Source organism: Hyalella azteca, unplaced genomic scaffold (genome assembly GCF_000764305.2).
Source record: "Hyalella azteca isolate HAZT.00-mixed unplaced genomic scaffold, Hazt_2.0.2 contig14269, whole genome shotgun sequence".
In the NCBI taxonomy this organism is placed as follows: domain Eukaryota; kingdom Metazoa; phylum Arthropoda; class Malacostraca; order Amphipoda; family Hyalellidae; genus Hyalella; species Hyalella azteca.
This window is the reverse complement of record NW_025944160.1, coordinates 5,942-31,033: the sequence shown is the minus strand read 5'-3', so window position 1 is coordinate 31,033 and position 25,092 is coordinate 5,942. Positions and strand designations below refer to the sequence as shown.

The following is a 25,092-nucleotide window of genomic DNA, read 5'->3' as shown; positions in this document are numbered from 1 at the left end:
CTCATACAAACACATTATTACCGAGTCAAAGCAGTTCTGCTTGATGTACGAGTGAATTAGAGGTAACAGAAACACGGCACAGTTTATACTAATAGGAACCCATCGACAAATTTTGCGCGCGGAGCGCTAAACACAACCTTCCGCATGAAGCGCCTGACGCACACTGAAGGATTACGGGCTTCGGGGCTACCGCCAACGCTTGAGGATGACAAGCATGATCTGCAAGGCTGCGGGGTATATACGGGTGAATGAATTCAGTGCAAATGCTGAATTTTCCTCGAATATTTTTCTCATTTCCCACATCTTGGATCTTTACCGAACACGAGTTGTCATATAACCCATTACGTCATATACAAAGCTTATTCCACTTTGCTGTTAATTAATTAATTAATTCAAATAAAACAGCTGTTACGATTCCTCAACTGGCATCTGCAGCCCGAGTCACTTGATGATGTTATTCTTTTTCAGGGGAATTAAATTAAATTAATAAATTAAAGCAATTTATTAATTAAGAAATAAGAGAAATTCAATTAATATGAAAAAGAAGAATAGATTTTGATAAAATAATAAGGGACAAACCACGATAAGTGATCAATCAGTAAACTTGGAGGAATAGGACAAGTTGAGCCCACAAATGAGAATAACGTAATACAGAATAATAAGAGAGACGAGGTAAATAATAGCGCTACCTTAGCATCTGCTCCCAATGAATATGTTTTAGTCCCTAGCAACTCAGACTTAAATTCTATGTCAGATTGCCGCATAATGTGGTCATAAATTTAACGATAACAAACTAATATAAACATCTACCATTCATCAACTTCCCTTCAACGATTCGCTTGCCTTTTTATTTCCAAATTTACAATTAAAGAATTATTTTTTTTTGTACTGCGCCTTGGATTAGAAGTTATGCGACCAACATTAAGGATTTTTTTGGCTCTGCGTGGGACGCTTACGTGCCTTAAGTACTTCTATAAAAAATGTACGTTATGTATTTTCACGGAGGAACATTGGTAAGCTTAATTGATATAGGAATCAAAAAGGTATTGCTCGGGGGTCCACCAGGTTTGCATGAACTGTCCACGGGAATAAAAGCCTTCTGAGGTCAAGACACAATTTAATAGACAGCGCCACGAAGAAGTCATGAACGTATATGTTGCTAGTACACCTATATTACACCACGTAAAACTTGATCGTAAAGTTTGATTACACTCTTCGTGTAATCAAACTTGACAATAATTACCGACAGAGCAACAATAGTTATGGCGAAGACAGAGGCTTAATCTTCTCTCTCATTCAATATTATAATGATCTCTGGTGCGCATGACCGCATGCAACAGGGTTCCTTTTCTTTCTAAAACTATCTCCCAAACACAAATCGCAGTTAAAACGCGCACTTTGTACGCAAAAAACTTAAAAAATTCATTAACTCTAATTAATAACCAAACCCCGTTAAATCCAATTATTTATAAAACCAGTTAAATCTAATCAATACTCCAAACCTGTAATATCTAATTAATAATCAACCTAGGCCTCTGCAGCAAGGAAATTACCAACACTAAAGCGGCTCTTAGCACATTTTTCAGTTTGAACATTACACCTATTATGCTTTATTTAGATGTCAAAAATCTTCTTAATTGGAACGTTTCATTCACTCTGTATCAGGTCTACCACGAGCCTCTTCATGGTGCATAATTGAGTGTTATCTAAAGAAATATTCTACAGTACGATATTTTAGAATTATTCATTGGATCAGAAAAATTCGCGCATTTGAAATTTGCGGTCATAGCTTCCACATGGTGTAACTTTATACAGAGACGACAGAGTTGTCTTTTTTTCTCAAATGCTAATTTTTTTCGAGCGATTCATTTACTGCGATGTCTGTACCAAACAAAGTTGGCTAGGCAGAGGTTTGTGTAAATGTTAGTTTCTTGGTCTGTAGATTAGCTTATTGTCTGCCGGCGTGCGAAGGCCTCCCAAATTCAGTATATCTTTTTGGCTGAGGACCACGCCCTTTGGAGGAATGACGTCGAAGTGCTGGATGATGGCGGCGGTGAAGAGGAACAACTCCATGCGGGCCAGCAGCTCACCAGCGCACTGGCGCCGACCTAGAGGATGCACTTTGCTTAGTTCAAATAATTCCAGTATTTAAAAATTCAAAGTAACAAATGAGGAATATCAATGAAATTTCGAAAGGTTGTTGTAGAACTGTTTTCAACTATAAAACTTTTGGAATGATTTCAGTTGTAAAGTGGCAACACGAAACAGATTTTTTTTTGAAAACCAAAGTCATCGGTCCCACAAATCTATAAATGTGAAGTCGACAGTTTTTGGCATGAAACTTGCATGCGTTATAGCAGAATCAAATTTAAGCAAATTTTTTGAGCGCTAGTTGTCCTGATCATCAAACGTGGAATTCGTTGTCTCACTAGTGTAAACAAATCTGAATTATGATAGTATGCACACACCAGGATTATAAAATTAGTTTGGCAGTAAAATATTACCCATATCTAAGGGTAACAAATCCTCACCTGAACCGAAAGCAAAGAAGCCGATGTTAGGAGCAGTGTACTTGGTGGCGCTGTCGTCCAGGAATCGTTCAGGGTAGAACTTGTGGGGGTGGTCCCAGTACCGCGGGTCGTGGTGGATAGAATAGTTGGCGACCTGAACCACAGTGCCCTGAAATCCGATTAAAAAATCATTATCTTCTGTAAGGTGTCGCGTAAATGCAGTCAATAAGATTAGGGACACGATGAGCTTTCCTTCAGACGTTCTCTTCGCTAGACGATGAGTTAGCGTCTTCCAAATCGTGAGATCAAGACTGCTTCACGTTCATCCGGACCAGACCACGTAACACCCAAGTTTTGGGTGGAGGATTTAGTTTAAACAGAACAGAGATCGTTAAACGTTGTTTTCAAATGTACTGAATGAGTTGTTGCACGCTTCTCTTGTATCATTTGAAAGAATAAACTGTAATTTAAGCAGTCTCCGCATTCGGAGAAAGCGTTAATCAGTCGCTTTACGTCAACTTCAGCTGGCTTGAAGTGCAGCTTTTTAGCAGCTTGTAAGCTCCATGACTAGGCTTCAACCAACTCTTCTCTTACGCTCAGGCCACCATAAAATCGGAAAGAAGAGTCTGACTAGAAGCTGATTTCGTTCATTTGTCGAAGCAGACCCAGATGAACTCCAAGCCGAGTGTAGCGACTCCTGGGCGATAGCCTGTGCGTTACCAATTTTTAAAATTTGGGTACACAGCATAGGAGTCTGATTCTGAACTCAAATACTCAGGTAAAAGAAGTTGAGAACCATGGCAACGAAATTGTAATAGTTTGCAACGACGTTTGTAACCCTGTGAAGCTGGCCTGAAGGAGTCAAACCTGACATTGAAGATTTTTGAAAAAGATCAATTCGATATTGGAAGCATATTGGAAAAAACAGCATTTGTCTGCGAAAAGAACGGTTTAAACTGTTAAAATAATGCTACGATGTTATATAAGATTCATGTCTATATCTTAGGTTATTAGAAGGCTAACCTTGGGGATGAAGTAGCCGTTGATGGTTGCATCTCGATGAGCCGACCTCTGAACGTTGTACACCACCATGGACGAATACCGCAAAGCTTCTACGGTGAATGCTTCTACCAATGGCAAGCTAGATACGGAAAAGGAGGTGTCATTACGCAAGGTTGGTTTCAAATTCGTATGTGTGAGAATATCACTCGATGCAAATTCTGAGTTGATAAAAAATTTTACTTACCAAAAAGGATCAATCAATTCAATAGAGAATCATACAAAATGGAAATTGTTGGTGGAGCACCGATGAATATTGGAAGCTTTAGGTGGAAGTTGTAGGTGGAGCACTGATGGCGCATCGATGGCGTGTCCGGCCTATGTTCCTCCTAATAACTGCCGCTGGCACTCTGGCCGAAAAATTCATCTTCCACCAGTAACCAACAATGGCACCGATGGGGTACCGATGACGCATCGGTGGCCACCACTGAAATGTTTCCTTTTATTTTTCCTTTTTTATTTTCCTTTTTAGCGCATTTTCTCATTTATGGAAAAAATACACTATTGTGCTCGCCAAGGCCGTCTGTCTGTCGGTCCGTCTGTTCGTCCGTCCGTCCGTGACCTCTAGTTTTCGTCGACGAGAAAATGCGCTCTCTGTCACTCACTGCAGTGAGTACTGAGTTATATTTTTTATTATTTTCCTTTCCTTTTACTATCGTTAAATTTTTCCTTTTATTTTCTGAGCCGATACTAAACATTCACTGACATTACTTCCTACGATCATACATTCCCTGGATTACGCATACGCAGTTCGAGCAACAATGTCAGAAAAGCAGCAGGAACTTATTATCTCAGTACTATGCTCATACTTCGTGAGAACCAAACTTGAAGAAAAGTATGAACTTTTTGCTCGGTGCCGAAATTAAACGGCTACTGGTAAATGCATGATACGATTCGTAGTTTCTTCTCTGAGCATTAGATCTGTTATAAAAGAGAAAGAGTTCGATTTTAATATTTTCGATCGAGATGAATAATGTTCAAAGAATAGAATTGTTAACACTCAATGATTTTGATTGAAATCTTAGAAGCGAAATACTTCCACCACCCAGTGTCAGTACTTTTCTTTATCCTTTACTTTTCTCTGTCTCTTGTATACGAAGGATACCGTAACCACTTGCTAAGAGATGTAAACTGTAACGCAAGATAATTATCTGACAGGATGAGCAAAGATTTTGAAATGTAAGCAACCGAGAATCACATATTTCAAGCAGGCTACGGCACAGATGTTGAGGAAACAACTACAAAGTGTGATCGAGTATTAATGTGTAAAAGCTCAAGTACACTATCCATCCACTACGTCAACGAGTCTTTAGATAATTGCAGTAACTTTATGAAAGTGATAAATATTATAAATAGGCTTGACCGATCAAAATAATTTATACCAAATAATACAATGAATGTGACCCAACCAATCGCAACAGGTCAAACACAGCAAGTTGGTGCACATTAAAAAATCCCACCAAATTTTGGCAATTGATCTTTTTTCATAGCTCCTTCAGACAGTTTATATCAGAGGCAGTCTGGCATGTACCCTTTGGCTTCACTTCAGCATGGAGAATTGATGAACGCTATGCCTCCGACATCCGTCAGTTTAACTCGTACCTAACCCAAGACCCGCCTAATTTTCGAGAATTTTACTTGAATCGAAATCCCAAAAGCCAAGCACACAGAACGATGTCATGTTTTCATTTTGAATTCAAATGACCCGCACCTAACTGCATAGATTGGGCGAACTGTTATTGGTGATTTACAATTTACAACAGATTCATCAGCAACGCACCGCCGATGATTCAGAACCTATAAATCTTCGATTTATAGGTTCCAATATGGATTTATTATATAGGGACGATTTATAGGGTGCCAAATATCTATCATCGATGGATATTGGGCACTCATCACCCTCTCGATTTATTGATATTTTACAGTAGATTTTTGGCAGACGCGGCCACCCATCATTACGCCACCTATGATCCACCACGCCAACCTATTGCCATCGGAGCGCCACCTTTAATTTTTATGTGTGATCTATAAGTTGAGAATTTTAATAATTTATTTTTAGAGATGTTCAACAACAAATTTGCCTGTAGAAGCTTCCTGTAAAAATAATCCTGGACTGCGACTGGAGAGATATACCTTGCAGTATTAGTGAACCTTAAAGTAATTACGAAATTTATATCCGGCTCCTTCTATCTCACTGATGTCACACAGCCCTCCCATTGCAGGCAAGAGTGCAGAATAGCACCAAACGTATTAACTACCTGAAATGAATACCTCTTTTTATCATCGAGCGACACCATGCGGTTCCTAGGCACGACGTCGTCTATTTGCTGCTGCATCTTCTTTGCATACTCTGGATACTGGGCGAGCAGGTAGGCCACCCACTTCAGCATGTGGCTCACTGTGTCTGAGCCCGCGACGAAGAGGTCGTTGACAATTTGGTTCAAAGCTGAAACGGACAAAATCGCATGCCAGCAATCGTAAAAAAATAATCTCAAGATCGACAGATTCAATATGTTAAAAAGCTCGAAATTTCAATGATATGGTTTTTCTAACTTGAATTTTACAGATCTGAGTCTCGTTCATTCAGAATTTCAGAAATTGAAATATTTTACCTCCCCTCCTGAAAAGAGAGTTGTCGTCGCCTTCGCTCGCCTTCATGTCTTTGATGTACTCGTCTATGAGGTCCCGGGGGTTGTCGGGGTCATAGTCCTCCAGATGCTTGTCCACGGCTTCCTGCCAGAGGAAAGAAGATCCATTCATTTTGCATGGCATTGAAAAACTCCATTGGCAATAGTTGCGAATGAGTTGTAGTTCTCGAATACGTATGCAAATATTTATGCCTCGGATTCTCGGGTTCAATGTTTCATGTTTAGGTTAATTCACTTCGGGCTTAAGTGCAAAAACAAATTTCAGCGATCGTCCAAAGAAAAGTCGTCCTGAAAATATTTCTGCGATCGTCAAAAGAAAAGTCGTCATGACACGAAAGTGATGATCTTTGAACTGTCATCAGTTATTAGCAACAAAATCAACTCACGTTCACGACGTTCTTCATTTCTTCCACGAAGCGATCAAAAATATCGTCGCCAAACAGAAAATTCTTGATGTATTTAGGTAGATGATCTAATGCCGGAATGAATACGGGTAATAACGACAGCACGGAAAATTTTTCACGAAATTCATTAGTCAGGCGATAAATTATTTCAACTTCTTTAGAGCGAAGATCGTACCGAGTACCTGAAAGAAGACATAAATCAATATGAATTCAGCTTAGACCTGCGACTAGGGTGAAGAAGACAGAATTTGATACTCTTCCTCAAGACATCATAGACATGGATAGTTTAGACTTCTTGTCATACACTTAGTGAACTGAAAATATCATTTGCTCCTTTCATGGGCCAGGAATCTACGAAAAGTTTGGCTAAATTTCGAGTAAAATAGAAATTAAAGACTCACTAGCCACCATCTGCCAGATGATGTTGAGCGCCACTGTCCTGAAGCTGTCGGGGAAGTTGATGGCTTTACCACCGTACTTCTTGAGGTCTTCCACCAGCGCTTTGCCTTCGATATTAATTGCTTCCTCTAGGTGATCCTTACCCATTCCTGGAAAAGAAGTAAATCATTAATATGACTTGAAAAAAATTTTACTAGCTCCAGCACGCGTAAAAGGAAGAAAATAACTTTAACTTTATCCTCCAGCGAGCCATACAATCAAGAAAACTACACAGTTCGAAATTCTCGTCATTGAATTGTAAATTTTGGCCAGCAGGTTTGTCTTATTGTCTTATTTAAACTATGTTTGATGACATCACTTGGGCAAAAATAAATCCCGAATTTGTGCAGGATGAGGCAGCAAAGTATACGTGTAGCAGAATTGGAACTGTTCACTGATATCCGAACACCAAATATTAGAGAAAACGCGGGCCTGAGAAAGTTCGAGACAAATGGAGTAGTACTTACAGATCAAGGTAATTTTTTGTTCCGACCGGGAAGGTAAGATTGAATGAAAGTGGGGAAGCGGACAACCATTCTGCAACCTATCGAGCCTATCTCAAGTTCTTCCTACGCAGAAAAATTATCCACTTATCAAATATCTTTCAAAAATTATCTCCATGTGTTAAAGTACAAGTGATTTTTTCGTTAAATTTACACCATTTATTCTTATATTATTGAGAACGTGTCAAATGAGATTCGAATTCAGATTCTACATGGTAACTCATTATGAGAGTTTAATTAGTGTTTGTAGTTAATTACTGTAGTTAATTATATTGTACCATGTACAAAAGAGACGAAATTCATGAATTGAATTTCATTTCTTTTGTACATGATTCTAAATTTGTGAGATAATAAATATTTTCAATTTTACCAAGGTTGCGTAGGTTGCGTAGCACAAAACGGCGGTCGTGCTGCCAGTGCGCACCGTTGCTGCTAATAACACCTGGTGGAAGTAAATGGCAGCCCATTAAATTATCTAGCATCATTTTTATTATGTATTTTCATCAATTAGAATGATGGCAGTCACACCTTACTTGCTATTTCCACTTATAATATCCTAACAAAAATGAAAGTAAACATTTGTGATGGGAATATAACATGAAATGAAGTAATATTGAAATCCAATTTAAACCCGGCGCACGTCTTGACCAACCCAATCGGCGTTAATAAAGTAGGTAATATTTAACATGGGTAATATTGAACATGTATTATACGTAGGTGTTAAGAATTCTAAGAATGTGGGTCGAAGCGATTTAGCAAGTGTACAAGACGTTGTTTCGAGACCGTTGGAAGGAGTTAGTTTACATCGAGCGTTGGCGAGCCCAGCGTGAGGGAAATTCCAGTCGAGGAATGCGGCGTCACTTCGAGGGTCTAGGCTTAACTGTGCGCGACGGCTGACTATATAAGGACCTTAAAATTTACGCCAAAGGTTGGTTCTAAAGCGGCCTCTAGACGCACAATATTATTGCGCAATATTTAGGTTTGCACAATATTATTGACCGTCTAGGGGCGATATTGACGAGCAGCGCAATATATTGCGTGATTTTCAGAATCTTGTAAATACAGTATATTGCGCAAACTGGAAGATATTGTGCCGTGTACAGGGGCTATATTGCGTAATGTTTTGTTAGTGTGTCCCCAGTGGTCGTATGGAGCAGTTCTACGCTTATCTACGCGTCATTTTAGCAACGTGGTTTACATCATGGCAGATGTGATGAAGAAATGTGATAAAGAAAGAAATGTGAAGAAGAAAGCTGATAAAGAATTTATGCTGGAATTCATCGAGGTGTATCGGGGTCTCCCAGCTCTATGGGATGTCAAGTGCCAAGACTACGCGAATCGTGCTAAGAAGCTTGAACAGTACGATATAGTGACTGAAAAGTACAGTCAATACCATCATACAGTCAATACCATACAGTCAATATCCCAGCAATACCCATCAATATGTCTTCATTGCTTCAAAACACTCTTGCAGGCACCTCATCACAGGAGCTAGGTACATACCGATTTCGCTACATTTCAGTAAGACACTTTTTCCCGAATTCGTGATGGACTTCATTCTCCAAAAAATCCCACATATTTTTTTTCCTAATGTAGTGTGATTTTTTCAATAAAAGGTTCTAACTAAATGACAAAATTACTTACTTACCTTAATGTATTCTTTGAGGCAGTTGATCAGAGCGGTGCAAGTTTCCATAACAATGTTAGATATGGACTGAGGTGACACTGCAGTTAGAAATTTCATATCTTCGAAGCTATTCCCAGTAGCTAGATAGCGGAGGGTTTTGGACAAACGTTGGGTTGTAGGAGTAGCATCGCGCATGAGAGAGCTGCTTTTACCGATTGCAGGAGTACCAAAGCAAGGAGTTCGTCAAAAAGTTCCCCATCCATTCGTACAAAATTTCGGAAATCATTAGGTTCAATCATTCTCAATTCATTAGGTAATTTTTCGTGGGTGAACTTCTCTCTGTTGATAATGATAAACCACTGTTTCGACCATTTTCTACCTTTTTGCGAGCCTCTCTTACTTTTTTTTACGACTTGCTGACACAGCAGTTATTACACAGCACAAGTCATTATCGTTCAACATGTTGGCTACGTGAAAGTCTGGCTGGCACTGTTTGCGCAGTACGGTTGCACGTCTGGGGGCGTAATTGCACAATATATTGCGCAACCCATCAATATGGCCCCTACACACTCAGTAATATTGCGCAACCCAAAATATTGAACAATAATATTGAGCGTCTAGGAGCTGCCGTCAATATATTGTACAAACCATATTGCGCAATAATATTGAGCGTCTAGAAGGCCCTTTAGGAGGTGACCGTCACGCAAGCACGGTCTGCAGTCAGCGAACGTAACGGTCGCGGCCGTGAGGCCGGCGGTGTTGCCATTTTCGAGCATTGACGGTCGCCAGAAACCTAGACTTATCGAGGCAGCTACGAGTTCCGTATGCATGTCTGAAATCTACAAAGTACGGTCGACATCAACTGTACGGCTGCTACTCGGCCGTGAGGCAATGCGAGAGGCCACGAGGCGTTCTACAATTATAATGTCGGCAATGAGAAATTTCAAGTTTTCAAGCACCGAGCTCTACACCAGGAATTATCTTAAGTACGGTCATCAATACGAGACGGTCACTATTCGCAATAGAAGAAGCGGTGCGGTTACAGTCACCTTCAACCGCTGAAGCACCGCATTGAGCCCGAAGTAACATCATCGACGATGAAGACTACGCCACTATTCTGACGTACGGTTGTTGTACAACAACCTACGGCCAGACTGACCGTGAGGCATCAAAATCAGCAAGACACGACGGTTATGAAGAACAGCGATCGCGAGGACGCGCGGCTATAGCGGCAGTACGACCACTTGGAATACATGCAGCTGCAACGCGCGGCTACAGCTGCGGTACGGTCGCTGAACCTACGGCCGCAAACGTGTGCGCAAGTGACGGTCGTTTACAACTGTCGTACGCATTGGAACTGCAACGGATCACACACTTTTTCCGGTAAAATTAGATGATTTTAGTGATGTAAACTGATAGGTTTTGGACTTTTGATTGTATTCAGATTACATTTTTCAAGTACTAGAGATTTTTGTAAACGTAGGATGTGAACTTGAATTTCTCAATTTAATATGAAATATATCAGTGTTTCATTACAACCCTCTCTTTGAACCATTTTTGCCGTAACCTTTCAAAAGAGAACCTTTTCATACGAGCCTATCAAGCGCCACTCGGCGACAACCTGACAAAACGATAAGTAATATCTTGAACTTGAAACGTAACACGTAACGTAAAATTGGTGGAGTAATCACTCCGAGTGTCCAACACTGAAAATATATGAGACGATAAGAAACAAACCCAAACTTTTTTTATTATAATCAGGCGCTGAAGTAGGATGCATGCCAGCCTTCAATCTGTAACGTCTCCGCTACTCAGCCTATTAATATAACCGACCACCGAAAGTTGGGAATGAAAATTTTATGTATAGTAGGAAACAAAAAAGATAATAAGCGAAACTATGCAAACTAAGTCATATATCATGTTCACCTCCAAGTTTTTGATCGTCCAAGCTGAAAGTGGTGAAGAAATCTGGGCGGTCGGCGAAATCCAGTCTTGCCAAGGCCTCCTTGGCGGTGTCGGAGTCGAACAGAAACACCGAGCGTATAGTCCCAGTGCGATACCTGCGAGGTTGAGGAATACATAATGAAGATATGACGAACATTTGAAGTATGGAATCCAGCATATCAGTTTTCACATTCTCGAATGCTGATTGATAAACTTCATGAGAACCGTAGAAATAATCTCAAAAAGGTCTAAATTAAAAATACTCCGTTATTTTTTGCACTTGCATTGATCATTATTTAACGTAGCTCGATACATAAACATATGGGCCTATGATAATTTCGGCCCGAGCAATACCGTCAATCTTACGTAATTTGTAAATTCATGCGTTATTCTACACTTATTGTATTCCCCTCACATGAGTCGGTAACATGACAAGCGTGAATTTAATCTCTATGATAGTGATGCCCAATGCTGATCATTATGCGAGTATAAAAAGTTGTTTGTTGATACTAACATGACAATATCACCGTAGGTTTTTCGCAGATTTTCGCCCGTATCTTCATCGAAAAATGGAAGTCGTCCAAAAAATGGGATCTCAGCTGGACCTGCAATATTAGTTTCCATCGTAGTTATCGGCGTCACATATCAAAGGGTTCTCTTAGAGCACTTGAATAATTCATTGCATTCATTTCAAATAAATGATGAAGTCCAAGAACTTGCCCGACCATTGTAATAAACAATTAGAGGAATAACAGACATAAAGTGAGTTTGTTCTAATAAAATTTCAGTTGTTTTATGATTATTCATCAAACGTTGTTTCATTCATATTCATCAAACACGAAGTGAATTTCCGATGTAAAACTCACCAGGGGGGCAGTTGCGGGGGCGCCTGTCCCTCAGCACCGCGTACACCAACACCAACACAAACAACAACACAATCTCCAAAAACATCTTGACTTATATCCTGCAATATCACAGTTACATTCAGCAATCTTTAATCTATTTGTTTCTAAACATATATTAAATCTATATGTCGTTTGATGCAACTTAGCGAGAAGTGATGTATTGCTTGAAATTACAGAATGCATTACTTATGCCTCTGAACGATTGCGTCGATTTTTTTTTGCTGATCTAAATATTTCTTGACATTTTGCAATATTGATATTAGTCGTTAGAAATGGGATTTAGACGTAACAGATTAGCCATAAGATGGCTCGGTAACCTGTACAAATATTCGAACACTTAACAATTAGACACAATTTTCTGAAATAGAGCAACGTTACGAACGTTACCACCTGTTGCAGTGCAACTTTCGAAGCAAATGCAGCGTTAGGGTACAAAACCCGAGAAATTAATAATTATTATTCTGTTTTTTTTTATCGTGTACGAGTTTGAAGAAGTCACGATAAATCAGCAAGCTTATAAGTGATCGAACCACTACTAATATGATGGTACTTATGAGGCCCGATAACTTGTTTATACAGTCTCATTCAGTGGAGTGTTTTCTGCCTGATAAGCTATCTGCGAGATAACACATGATGCAGAGTCATGCGAGAATGGCGCAGGCAGCAACAACCGAATTTGTTTACAAAATATGGCCCCAATTCAATGGATACTTTTATGGGTACGTGGATGTCACCACCAACGTCGGTGGATGACATCTTATTTATGACCTGCAGGACGGATTCCAAACATCCAGCCATGATTTGAACCATTAATTAACGCGATTACAGTGATTGGAGCAACACTAAATGCTGGATCAAGTGAATAAACAAATTAAACAGATTTTTTTGTTTATCTTGGATAAGATAATTTTGGAATTGTCTCAAATAAATCACTTGAATTCGCCAAACAACACGGGAATGTTCGTTGATTGTCCCGTTGCTTTGAGTTTTAATTTGTTTTTGTGATCTTTAACTTTTGACGGTCATATTCCGTGTGCTCCTGTGTTATTGTCAGTTATTGTGAATTGGTGAACTCCACTCCTGAATTTTTCAGAATTTTTCATTAAATTTTGACACGCATAATTATATAATATAACGATAATCTCCAGTTAAAGAGGAAAAGAAATGATTACTCAGTATAATCAATATTGTTTGGTCAAAATATTTTTTCACATCATTATAGTTTAGTTTTATTTTGTATTAATACTAAAGAATCACAAAAAGCATTAAAGTTCTAAGCTGAATGATCGTGATTTTTTCTTCATTTCCGATGAACCGTTCAACTAATCGATATTTGTATTTGTTGTGGATGAACCGCACGCCGCTATAGTATTCCTTTTTACTGCTCACGAGTCGAGCACTGCTGAGATATTTATGCTTATTGCAAATAAACAACGCACCACCGGGATATTTTTTCATTAAAATGTTTAACGCACTGCCGAGCTTAAGACAAGTTTATGATAGTTACCTTCTTCGCGAGTTTGATCGTTCAGTGCACATACATTTTTATACATGTACATCGTTCTAATCGCGCAATTGGTAATAGATGCATTGCCAATTATAACCTAAAATTAAAAAAAAGCATTTATCCATAAATAGCATTACTTGTTATATTATTTTACTCATGTAATGCATACTTGTGCTTCAACATCAATGAAATTAGAAGATTGAAAGCTTCTGCTTTCAATCTTCTGCTGTTTACCGTCATTCATATATAATTACATCTTCATTAGATTTCCTACAGTAAAAACTATGTTTTCTGTGGCATCACTCTTTGTTTCTGTCCCTCGAAGTCTCTAATTTTCTACGTGAATTTTTGACGAAAAAAACGAGCAGAGAACCAAAAAAATTTAAGAGGCAATGATTGCAGTCTGATGCACCAGCGGTGATTGCAGATGATGTAGCAACTACGATCTTGAATCGTTTGTTGCTGATATCTGCTGCGTGTCGTCAGCTTTACTCGCTTATTTCATAACATCCGATACATCGCTTGAGCTTCACTTTTTCGTTTTTCGTTTAGTGGCGTTCGTCTTCGTCATCTTCATTATGTGGTTCCAGGCAACATAATCGTTGGTCACTTGTGGTTGTCCTCTTATTGCACGACGCATCTGCATCTATATTAATACTTAATTACTAATATTTCAGTATAATAACTTGAACACCATAGCTTGATTAATAGAACTCACTCAGCATAATTTATTGATTGAATAAAATGATTATAATTGGATTAAGATCACTTTTTGTGTGTTTTCGCAGTGTTTGGTTAGTCTGGTGCCGCTTGATGGGTCTGCTAACAGAGGTTAACTGATTGGTCTCGTGGATCCAGCACAATCATGAACTTGAAACCTGCTAAATCAGGTGTTCCAGATAGAATCAACTTGTGAAAAGCAGCCTTAAATTGCGAATGGAGTAGATGAAAGTAAATCTACCATAAAGGCTACTGGTAAATATAAACGAATGTACGATAACAGAAAATGTATCCGAGACAATAGGCTAAGAATGGTATTAACGACCCGAAAGACACCACCGTATGTCAATGTCATATCAAATAGTTCGGGCATCAACTTCTGATTACAGACGAAGGTCAATGTATCAGTTTCTGGGCTGGTAGATGAGCTTGTCATCTGCAGGAGCGCGAATGCCTCCCAAGTTCACGATGGCTGTCTTGGTGATGTCGACGCCGTGCGGGGGGCGCACGTCGAAGTGCTGGATGAGGGCGGCGGTGAAGAGGAACAACTCCATGCGGGCCAGCAGCTCCCCCACGCACTGACGCCGACCTGTCAGTTCATAATTTTTTCTTGATAATTAATTCATAGTATTTAAAAATTTATGGAAGAAGTAAAATTACGCCTTGAGTTACCGAAAAATATTTTCCTAGCAAATCACTTGAGCTCAAGAATTTAAAAGCAAAGAAAATAGCCAGAAAATTCGTCATGAGACTAAAAACTGGAAAAGCCAATACAGTCGATTTTGCACCCAGACGCTCCTCTTTCATGGTATTCAAACGTTAATAAACCGTGTCTTTCGTATATGCTCTACTCTCAATACTATGCACTCTGAATTGGAATTTTTACGCCGTACGTTTCCTCTTAATGGGCTACCGTCGCAATTGTTTTGTACTCAAATTAAGAAATTTTTGTCTAAGCAATATTGTGAGGTTATTCCCGAACGTGACGATAGGAATGCAGTTTATTGTTCATTTCCTTACTTTGGTTCCACTTCTGAGTCTCTGGCTAACGAGTTGAAATGTTTGTTCTCTAAATACCTCCCAAGTGTAAATGTTCATGTATTCTGTTCTGAATAATTTCAAAATCAGTTCCTTTTTAATGTATACACTCCCTGTATAATACATTATATAATACACTCCCATAATCGTAATCAGTTTTTTATTGTATACACTCTCTGTTTTTATGCGATCGTCCCTAATTTAGCAATATAGTTGTGCGCTGTGCGCATTTGCGAATGTCGGTATGACATCTCGCAACTTTTATACTAGACTAGCGGAGCACAAGGGAAGGAGTTTTAGAACAGAAAACCTGCTTGCGATTTCCACTCGTTCAGCAGTACGCGTTCATGTCGAGCAGTGCAACGTGCCAGTGTCCGATAGTGATTTCCGAATTTTAGCCTCTACAACAGATGTTTGTGACGTGCTGATTTTAGAGTTCCTTTATATTTTTAAACAACCGCCTAGTTAAAATGCCGCCAACAGTTCATATCCCCGCTAAATTGTAAACAGATAGGTTTATTCGCTCATATTTACTTCATTCCTCTTGTTTCCATTCTACGATTTATGCTTCAATTTGAATTTATTTGCCAATTGTTTGTACCTGTGATTTTGGTTTGAACTGACGATGGAGCTAGACTCTGTAATGTTCTAAATTATAAGAAATGGTAAATTTGCTGGCTATTTTCTTTGTTTAAATTCTAGATAAACTTGCGATTTAAGCACTCAAGTGATTTTAATACCTATATAGTATATACGATCAATAGCCTAGTTATCTAATTTTATAGAATCATACGTGAACCTGAATTATGAAACTTTCTTGCAGTAAAATTAAGAGTATTCCGCCAGTGTCACCTGAACCGAAGGCGAATAAGCCCTTCTTCGGGGCCGTGTACTTTGTTTCGCTCTCGTCCAGGAATCGTTCAGGGTAGAACTTGTGGGGGTCGTCCCAGTATCGCGGGTCGTAGTGGACTGAGTAGTTACACACTTGCACTGTAGTTCCCTGAAATAAAATATAAATGAGGATGATCGAAGTTTTGTTAAGCAGAATGATCCTTCAGTCTACGGAAATTTTCCAGTTGCCTCCTCAATTTCAGAATTTTATATAAGGCCTCATAATCATCACTCGTAGCAGATCACTTGAAATCTAAGCATCTATTATTCTCTCACATTCTCACTAAGTTGTACCAAAGATTGTGTTCACTGATGAAAGTTGAGGGTTAGACTGGTATAGCGAACTAGCAAATCTGATCGGATCTACCGCAGCTTAGCTCAAAACCTAATATTCATCGAACGGTAACTTAGAAGCAAATGGATATAATCCTCAAACCTTTATGGAAGGCGCTTGTGGAGTAGAAAGTGAGCTGGACTGTTTAAGATCGAAATGAAACACTTAGCTTTTCTGCAACTCCCTCACAGCGGGCAACTCCCTCCAAAGTTAATAATGACATGGTTGTATGATTATTTATCTAAACCTATATTTAGGCCACATTATATTAAATTGGCTAGCAAAAAATATATAAATATAAATTCAATAAATTAACATATAATTATTTAAGGGAGCTTGAGAATATTTTCGGAGGGCTGAATCTCCCTCAAAATAGGCCTAACGACGCCACTGCAGAAACTCTCTACGAAATCCCTGAATAACGTGAGTGGAAGCCACAATACCCGACTATATAGGTAGCATTCAAATTCTTCAGACAATTTTTCTCTATAGTGTTTCTCCGGACGGACATTGAACGAAATAATGTGAAATGTGAACATTATTCAGCTGTATTATGGCTTGGGAATACTTTTACCTTGGGAATGAGGTAGCCCTTGAAGTTTGTATCGCGGGTAGCCGTCCTCTCAACGTTTAAGATCACCATGGATGAGTACCGCAAGGCTTCAACAGTGAATGCCTCGACCAAGGGCAAGCTAGGTGAGGAAAGTCAGGTACTATTAGCTAACTTGCAGTAAAACCGTGTGAGGTTTAGAAGTGATCACATTAACTAATTCTGCGCCAGGTAAACAGTTAAAGTGTCATAGACGAATGAAATTTAGTTTATCGAAACTTCGCAGACGATTAAGTCCCATCCGGATAATTGAAGATTGAGTGATTAGAAAAAATAAAAAATATAGAATCACATTAATAACAATAATCTCTGTATTTATTTTGACTTTGGAAGTGAAAAGTTAAATTAATCCACGAATATCATAATGCAGATAAGTTTTTGCGAATTACGGGAGCAAGTTAGAAAAACGGCGACACGCCTTCCCAGGCCTATTTTTCAACACCGAAGATACTATGATATTAACCAACACAATGCAAGTCACAATCCCCGAAAAGCACATTAAGCACACTTCTTCAATTTTATTACTTCGGCTTGTCGTCGAGCGACACCATGCGGTCCCTGGGCACGACGGCGTCTATTTGCTGCTGCATCCTCGTTGCGTACTCTGGATACCGGGCGAGCAGGAAGGCCATCCACTTCAACATTTGGTTTACCGTGTCCGATCCCGCGAAGAAGAGGTCGTTGACGATTTGGTTCAGAGCTGAAATGAACCAAAACGCAGGATTTATATCGATCAATTGCAGTTAAGGGTCTTCCAATCTACACATTTTTTGTATCATTGGTACTAGTTTTGGACGTAGCAGACCCGGGTCCCGCGAGATCGCTGCTATAATATTCCGTCCGTTAGGCAGGCCATTCTCGCCGCCATAGAAAAGTGGCACTGCACATAACTACCACCCATCTGCCCTCAGTTGGGCCATCTGACGCACGATGTTTTTGCTTGCCTATAGATCCCTGTAATGGCGTCGAAGCAGAGTCGCTTCTTGAAAGCCGCTAAAGGTAAACTCCGGCTGTACTCTCAGCTGCATCGGCAAGAGTTGAACGGCCTCGGGCTCGCCACGGAATGGGATCCTTCCCGCAGAGATCGAAGACTGTTTGCAGCTCCTTCATGATGGCAAAGGGTATCATGCAATGTCTTCTCTTATCTTAGAGTAGTGTAAAACTATCCTGAAGGTCTCACTTTCAATGTTGTTGCCAAACCGGTTATCGTTTTTTATGTGTACAATATACGTCATTAGCTCAGAAGACAAAGACGTCATATAAGCTCAGAAGACAGCTTTTGAATTACTTGTGAACTTGCGATTCAAGCAGACTCATAATATGAGTTCTCATCATTTTGGCTTGTTATGCTTGTTGAAGTTCTAGAAACCGATGTAGGTTTTAATTTCATAATGGAATGAGAATATTATTTCTGTCTGAAATGAAAAATTTATTGATAAACTGTGAACGAAATAATGATGAAATCCGACTAAATGCACTAAATAACATTCCAAGACTACAATAGAGTCCGAGAAAACAATTTTCACACTCACAGAGACATGCGAGACAGTAAAATCCTTCGGTCCATGTAAGTGTAGGGGGAGGAGTGGGGTATAGGGATTCGTGAGGCTAGAAGGGTCGCCTGCCGAAGACCACCACTGCCCTGGATGTAATGGACCATCATGATTCCTGCCTTCCGGAACGTAGCCTTCAACACCAAGCCGTCCGTATCTAGGCCGTGCGTCGAACCAGCCTTCGGTCGAACGGCTACTTGTCGAAGGACGATAAATTTTGGAACAGAACTATGCTATCTGAAACCTAACCTTAGATGCGGTGAACGTAAAATTACGTAATTCAACGATGCCCGGAAGTTATATTCGATCCGCGGCCTGGTGGTGCACGGAAGGTTCTATGCAAGGCCGGAGGAGGACAAAGCCGAGTGGTTCACGGCTGATTGGTGGATGTCCGGAGATATCCAAGGCGTTCGATTCAGGACTTATTGGTGCACAAAATTGGTGGTGCACGGCTGCGCTCCTAGGCTAGAAAACCTCTTGTCATCAGTTGATTTGTGCTATTTCTTGTTTTCTGATTTATAATCGAGTAATAAATATTTCTTATGTATTGTCACCTTGATAATCTGGGTTCACTTTTATAAATTCAACATTACACTAGTAGTTGCACTAAAATTGCTTTTTTGCAATTTTCATGGGCTTAGCGGCTACTCTAGAAATTGTTTGTTTACGACATGCTTTAAAGGGGATTCATTTGGTAGACATCCGCATAAATAAAATCTTAGCCGGGAAGCGAATTTCCAAAAAGTTGTTTTTCAGTCCACGCTACTCCACTCGTCTCGATAAGCATTTGGCTGACCTCTTGCCTCCCATGAGTGGTGACGTCAGTTGGGACGTGTCTACTACTTCAGGAATTCCGCTCTTAATACGATATTAACCTCATTAAATTAATTGCCAGGGTTTCAATTATGAATTTACCGGGTATGTCAGTATAAGGAGTCTCATTCACCAAACAGTGATTTTTACGGCCGAGTCGAGAAAACACAAATTTTAGAATTGTCAGCTCTACACACGAAACAAACCATTGCAATTAAGGCTCTTGTTACCTCACTCACCTCCTTTCCTGAAGAGGGAGTTGTTGTCGCCTTCGCTATCCTTCATGTCTTTGATGTACTCGTCTATGAGGTCCCGGGGGTTGTCGGGGTCGTAGTCCTCCAGGTGCTTGTCAACGACATCCTAATAGCGGAGTAGGGGAAATCATTAATTTATTTCATTAGTCACGTTGGACAAATAAACGGCTGCGAATGGTTTTTGGATTCAAGCTTGAAAATTTTCGCTCTGATTCCATTCACGGTTAACTTTTTGGATGCCCATAATCATATAATTTGGCTTGCTAGTTAGAAAACATATTTAGTTTACATTTTCATTATTATTCCACATTCCCCACTCCTTTGGACGGAACAGACCAAAATCTGGCGAAATGAGACCGTTAATGAAACAATACAAATTGTTCGAATTACCTGATCACGCTTTTTGAATGAAAAATGAACTCACGTTGATTACTTTTTTCATTTCTTCCAATAATTGTCCAAATTTGTCCTCCCCCAAAATTAAATTTCTAATTGGCACTGGCAATCTATTCAAAGCAGGAAAGAAAAAAGGCAAGAAAGCTATCGCTGAGAAGTCATCTTGAAATCCTTTGGTCAGCCGGTAAATGGTCTCGACTTCGCTTGAGCGCAGATCGTACCGAGTACCTGAAATAAAATGGTACTGGATGTTATGTGTGCGGCTTATAGGATAGCTTTGACTTATAGGATAGCTTTGAATGGGTTGCAGTCCAGACCGATTCTTTGTGAGAACCTTAATCATGAGAGAATTAAATTACCTAACCATTTTCGTGAAGTCTCTAATACATTAAAATATCATAAAATAGGTTAAGGATATAGGGGGTTACAAGTGGTCACTGTACGAAATTTGGTGTTTCATTTATCATTGATTGAAAATGTAAGATGTAATTGTCGAAGTTAAGCTATTGTTTGAGAAACAAGCAAAGCTAAATAAAATCTTCACTTGCAAACATTTTACAGTAATTTTCATCTATGAAATAATTTTGTTACCTTAAAGACCACACATGAATCAATATCTAACACTCACTTGCCACCATCTGCCAGATGATGTTGAGCGCCACAGTCCTGAAGCTGTCGGGGAAGTTGATGGCTTCACCGCCGGACTTCTTGAGGTCTTCAACCAAAGCCATTGCTTCAGTGTTTATGGCTTCTTCTAGGTAACTTTTACCCATGCCTGAAAAAGAGTAATTTGGAGGAAACTTCGAAACTATCGGGTAACAAAAAAGAACTTCCCGCCTAATACCCCACCACGGCCTTTTACCTCGTAAGATTTCAGGTTGGAAGCCTCAAAAATAACTGCTAACCAGGTAATAACTCAACTTAATGTTATGGAGCTGAAAATGTAAATGATTATATCGTAATATAAACTGGTTTAGGAACTAAAGGCACATGGTAGATTGCATCCAAATAAAATCTCTCTTTTTGCCGAAATACTCCCGTTTTAATTAGTTAGGGTCTTAAAGCGCTTAGCAAAGCACCAAGCGAATTTTGCCAATCCAAATAATAGATGTTCTTGTTTAAAAATGAAATTTTTATGATTAAATCAGTTATTAATTTTTCAACGTTTCGAGAATACTTTCGCATCTCACCGAGGTTGCGGAGATTGCGCAGCACAAATCGACGGTCGTGCTGCCAGTGTACGCCGTTGCTGCTGAGCACACCTGCAAGGAGATTCAATGCAATGTTTAATCTACCATTTACTGAGTGTACTCTTGAAACTGGTAAACAAATATAGACCGATATTGTCATAAATCATACCCGTATTTAGTGAGAAGCATAGAAAATCTGTTTGCATAGGTAAATATATACGATAGATAATGGATACAGATAAATGTATATAGAGTATAAAATAGGGATAGAAGATATGAAAATTCTATGTGATCTAAAATCTGATGGAGTTTCGAATTGTGTGGCTTATAGCTAAATCAAAAATAAAATAATGAATGCATGGAATTATGAACAACAGAACGGCACATTTCTAAAATGTACATTTCAGAAATGTGTCGAAGTCCAACATGAAACGAAGGTTACTAAGATCTAAATATTAAAAACCGTGCTCGAGTCTCACCTCCAATTTTCTGATCGTCCACACTGAATGACGAGAAGAAGTCGGGGCGGTTGGAGAACTCAACTTTTGCCATGGCCTCCTTGGCAGTGTCGTAGTCGAACAGGAACACCGTTCGGATGGGCCCAGTGCGATACCTGTAATATTTGTGTTATATATTGTAAGAATCTTCTGTTCACATTGATTCGTAATCACTAATTAGTTAATTATTTCGCCAAAATGACAGAGACTACAGACGAGTATGAGAAACACGTTATTCAATCTAGTAAAAATGGATAATTATAAAATTCCTAGCAATGTTAAAATTTCGAAATTTATAGTTGGATTATGGAAATGGAATATACAAATATCATGATTAGGCAATGACACTCAGTGAGTTCTCATCATGTGTATTTGAAATTCAATTTGCATACAAGATTTCTTAAGGACTTTAATCACTACGAAAATGTTACTAATTGTAGTATTTGAGAGATATAGTCGACACATACGAGACAATATCACCGTATTTTTTTCGTAAGCGTTCGGCACTTTCTTCATCGAGAATCGGAAGTCGTCCAAAGAATGGGATCTCCACTGGACCTGCTGCATCAGGAATTTCGGCGTGAAAATAGGCCAAATATCGATGTATTTCCAGTAGGATTTAAACTGTTCAATCATTTCTAATCGAAATCGTTGACGAATTAAGCAGTTGACAAATTTACCTGAGCGAAATAAATAACACACAAAAGAATTATTGGCAAAAGTAAGTTTGGATTCACAAGATGGGCAGTCGGATAAAAAAATGGTGCTTGGGCATATATGAATAAAACTGACTATGAAACAATATGCGCTTAAAAATTACTTTTTAGCGACAAATCTTCCATAGAATCCATTGTCTTTGATGTTACACATGTACAATGAATTTCTAATTTTATTGTCAAAAATGAAAAAAAATTAATTTTAAATTTTTTTAATATATAAAAATTTTGTAAATTTTCAAAATTGTTTATTCTGTCAACCGATTCATGCTTTGTCTCTGACTTTATGCAGGTGTGCAAAAATTTCAGATGGATCGGACCGGAAGAAGTGTGTTAAATATCAATTATAAGATTTGTAGCAGACAGACAAACAAACAAACAAGAAGTAAAGTTAAAGAGAAGTGTTGTAAAAAACGAGTGTGAATAAGACTCACCAGGCGGGAGGGTTCGGGGGCGCCTGTCCCTCAGCACCGCGTACACCAACACCAACACAAACAACAACACAATCTCCACCCACATCTTAGTAAGAGTTCCTCACTATCAATTTCCTATCTAATTAATATTAATCTGCTTTAGGATATTTTTTCAATGTCTGTTACGTGTTAAACATATGAATGAAACAATCGCTGAGATTTGGTAGAATTAGGCTATTGTATTTTCAAAGTTTTTCAATTTCACTGCCTTTGAAACTTGGCAAAGAATCCATCTAATTTTGAATCGATAGTTGCCATTAATTTCTAGATATCAGGCCTATCATTGATGCAAAATTTGTAAGGCATTTGCAATGCAATATTAATTATGATCATTGATAATCAACAGAATATTTGAAGTTGATGGAAAATGGTGTGAGCTCAGTAACTGTACAATATATTATATAAGATTAATTACTTATATAATAGGTTGTTTAAGTCCCATGATATTAACACAAAATATCTACGTACAAACAAGCAACAAACTCTGCTCCAAGATCTCTAAGAGTGTGGCGCCAAGTCCACTCAACAGACACCACCTGCTCCGATTACTTTCAAGAGACTGGCTCTTTGAGCTAACAAACTTGCTGTATTATGTCTTATTAGTTCTGACTATCAATCTCTTATCAAGGGCATAATTACAGCAACTAAACATTTGCCGTTCGAGAAACTCATTGACAGAATGCATCGAGTTAACCCTGCGCTTTAGCTCATAAGTGTAACTTGTTAACCCGAGTGAAAAATCAACCCGACCTAGCAGTTAAAAAGGGTATTCCCTACAATGACAGTAACAGGGGCTGTTACACTGTTAGAAAAAACGGTGAAAAAACGGTCCCACCGGCATTCTAGTGGCCGGTCGCCACGTGAACATAAACAGTTTCGCCGTTTTTATCAGATGTTTTACGGATTTCTAGTGTTAAATTAGAATAAAAACAGCGACACTGTGTTTCTTTTCACGTGCCGACCGGCCACTGAAACGCCGGTAATACCGTTAACGGTAATTTTTTCTAACAGTGTAGAAAACATTAAGTCGTTAAGTTAAAATCATGTTTTTTAGGTTTGGCAAAGCGATCGGCAGATTAACGTAGCATTCTTCGGCTACGGAAATTTAAATTACATGGCTATGCCCCACGTCAAATGAATGGTAGCGTAGATACAAGTTTGTTAAATTGCGACGACATATTCACTCACATATATGGCGGCTACAGATATAACTCCGTGGTATAGATGGCGAAATCGGAATCAATAGATATAACTCAGAATAGATGACGGAATCGGAATCAATGATGAAAATCGGAATAGATGATTAGATAAAAAGAATTTATAAGATTTTAGCTTATGATTTTGATAAGATATTAACTCAAAATATATCTCAACTATAATAAAAGGCCTTTGGGCAAAGCCGAATACACGGCGATTGAAGATATGGTAGTTTGAATGCTGCTAGTGAATTTTAACATGTAAATTTATCCCGAGTATACGGTGTCCACCGAAATCTCGAATTCAAGTTTATGGAGACGTTATAATTAGAGATTTTGTGGATACCCACTCGAAAATCCTTTACATAATTTCGGTCGCCTCCTTCTAGCAAACAAGCTCACGTAAGCATCGTAAAAATTTCAAATTTTGTTAATGTATTTGAAGCCTGGTGTCGAAAATTAATAGGGAGCGCGTATACGAGATACGAGAAAATACGAACGCGTATCTAGCATACTCAACGTGTCGGAATATTACCTGGTAATGAAATTGTATTGAATAAAAAATGAGGAAAAGAGATTTAAAACTTGAAATGTGGTTTCTACTTTGGCAAATGTAAATTATATAAAAAGAAACGTGATCATGTTTCATTTAAATTTAAAAATGAAATTTGTTAATAACTGCATTCAGGGTAAAGGAATTCAAATATAGCGGGAAAGGCCGGACTAACCTGCTAGTAAAATACAAAAATATTTATCTTCGGGTATTTTTATTGAACTATTACGTTCAATAAAAATTAAACTTCGTGCAACACTCTCAACTCAGAGCCAGCTCGATCCTTGCATCAGCAACTGGTATCACTGATACC

General features: G+C 38.9%; 2 protein-coding genes across 2 annotated transcripts; both read right to left on the bottom strand.

Annotated features, from left to right (window-relative positions):
* Positions 1-1,100: 1,100 nt before the first annotated feature.
* On the bottom strand, positions 1,101-13,035 carry LOC108665745 (cytochrome P450 2L1). Its single transcript, XM_018152540.2, has 11 exons — positions 12,000-13,035; positions 11,648-11,738; positions 11,116-11,249; positions 7,933-8,004; positions 7,023-7,169; positions 6,604-6,803; positions 6,182-6,302; positions 5,841-6,015; positions 3,534-3,651; positions 2,532-2,679; positions 1,101-2,108 (listed from the first exon to the last, which is right to left on the bottom strand). The coding sequence occupies exons 1-11, from the start codon at positions 12,082-12,084 to the stop codon at positions 1,924-1,926; spliced, it is 1,476 nt and encodes a 491-aa protein (XP_018008029.1). The 5' UTR covers positions 12,085-13,035; the 3' UTR covers positions 1,101-1,923.
* A 218-nt stretch (positions 13,036-13,253) lies between these two features.
* On the bottom strand, positions 13,254-23,418 carry LOC108665744 (cytochrome P450 2L1). The gene is made up of 11 exons (XM_018152538.2): positions 22,992-23,418; positions 22,309-22,399; positions 21,824-21,957; positions 21,345-21,416; positions 20,783-20,929; positions 20,183-20,382; positions 19,744-19,864; positions 17,664-17,838; positions 17,103-17,220; positions 16,156-16,303; positions 13,254-14,854 (listed from the first exon to the last, which is right to left on the bottom strand). The coding sequence occupies exons 1-11, from the start codon at positions 23,074-23,076 to the stop codon at positions 14,670-14,672; spliced, it is 1,476 nt and encodes a 491-aa protein (XP_018008027.1). The 5' UTR covers positions 23,077-23,418; the 3' UTR covers positions 13,254-14,669.
* Positions 23,419-25,092: the final 1,674 nt, after the last annotated feature.

What these genes read in the sequence shown, in the direction of transcription:
- LOC108665745 (XM_018152540.2), bottom strand. Translation starts at nt 12,084, where the DNA reads ATGTTTTTGGAGATTGTGTTGTTGTTTGTGTTGGTGTTGGTGTACGCG. An exon ending in ACCTACGGTGATATTGTCAT is followed by an intron (nt 11,250 to 11,647) that starts GTTAGTATCAAC and finishes TCAACCTCGCAG; the next exon opens with GTATCGCACTGGGACTATAC. An exon ending in AAATGAAGAACGTCGTGAAC is followed by an intron (nt 6,303 to 6,603) that starts GTGAGTTGATTT and finishes TTCCTCTGGCAG; the next exon opens with GAAGCCGTGGACAAGCATCT.
- LOC108665744 (XM_018152538.2), bottom strand. Translation starts at nt 23,076, where the DNA reads ATGTGGGTGGAGATTGTGTTGTTGTTTGTGTTGGTGTTGGTGTACGCG. An exon ending in AGGGCTACCTCATTCCCAAG is followed by an intron (nt 16,304 to 17,102) that starts GTAAAAGTATTC and finishes ATTTTATTTCAG; the next exon opens with GGAACTACAGTGCAAGTGTG. An exon ending in CTTATTCGCCTTCGGTTCAG is followed by an intron (nt 14,855 to 16,155) that starts GTGACACTGGCG and finishes ATGAACTGACAG; the next exon opens with GTCGGCGTCAGTGCGTGGGG.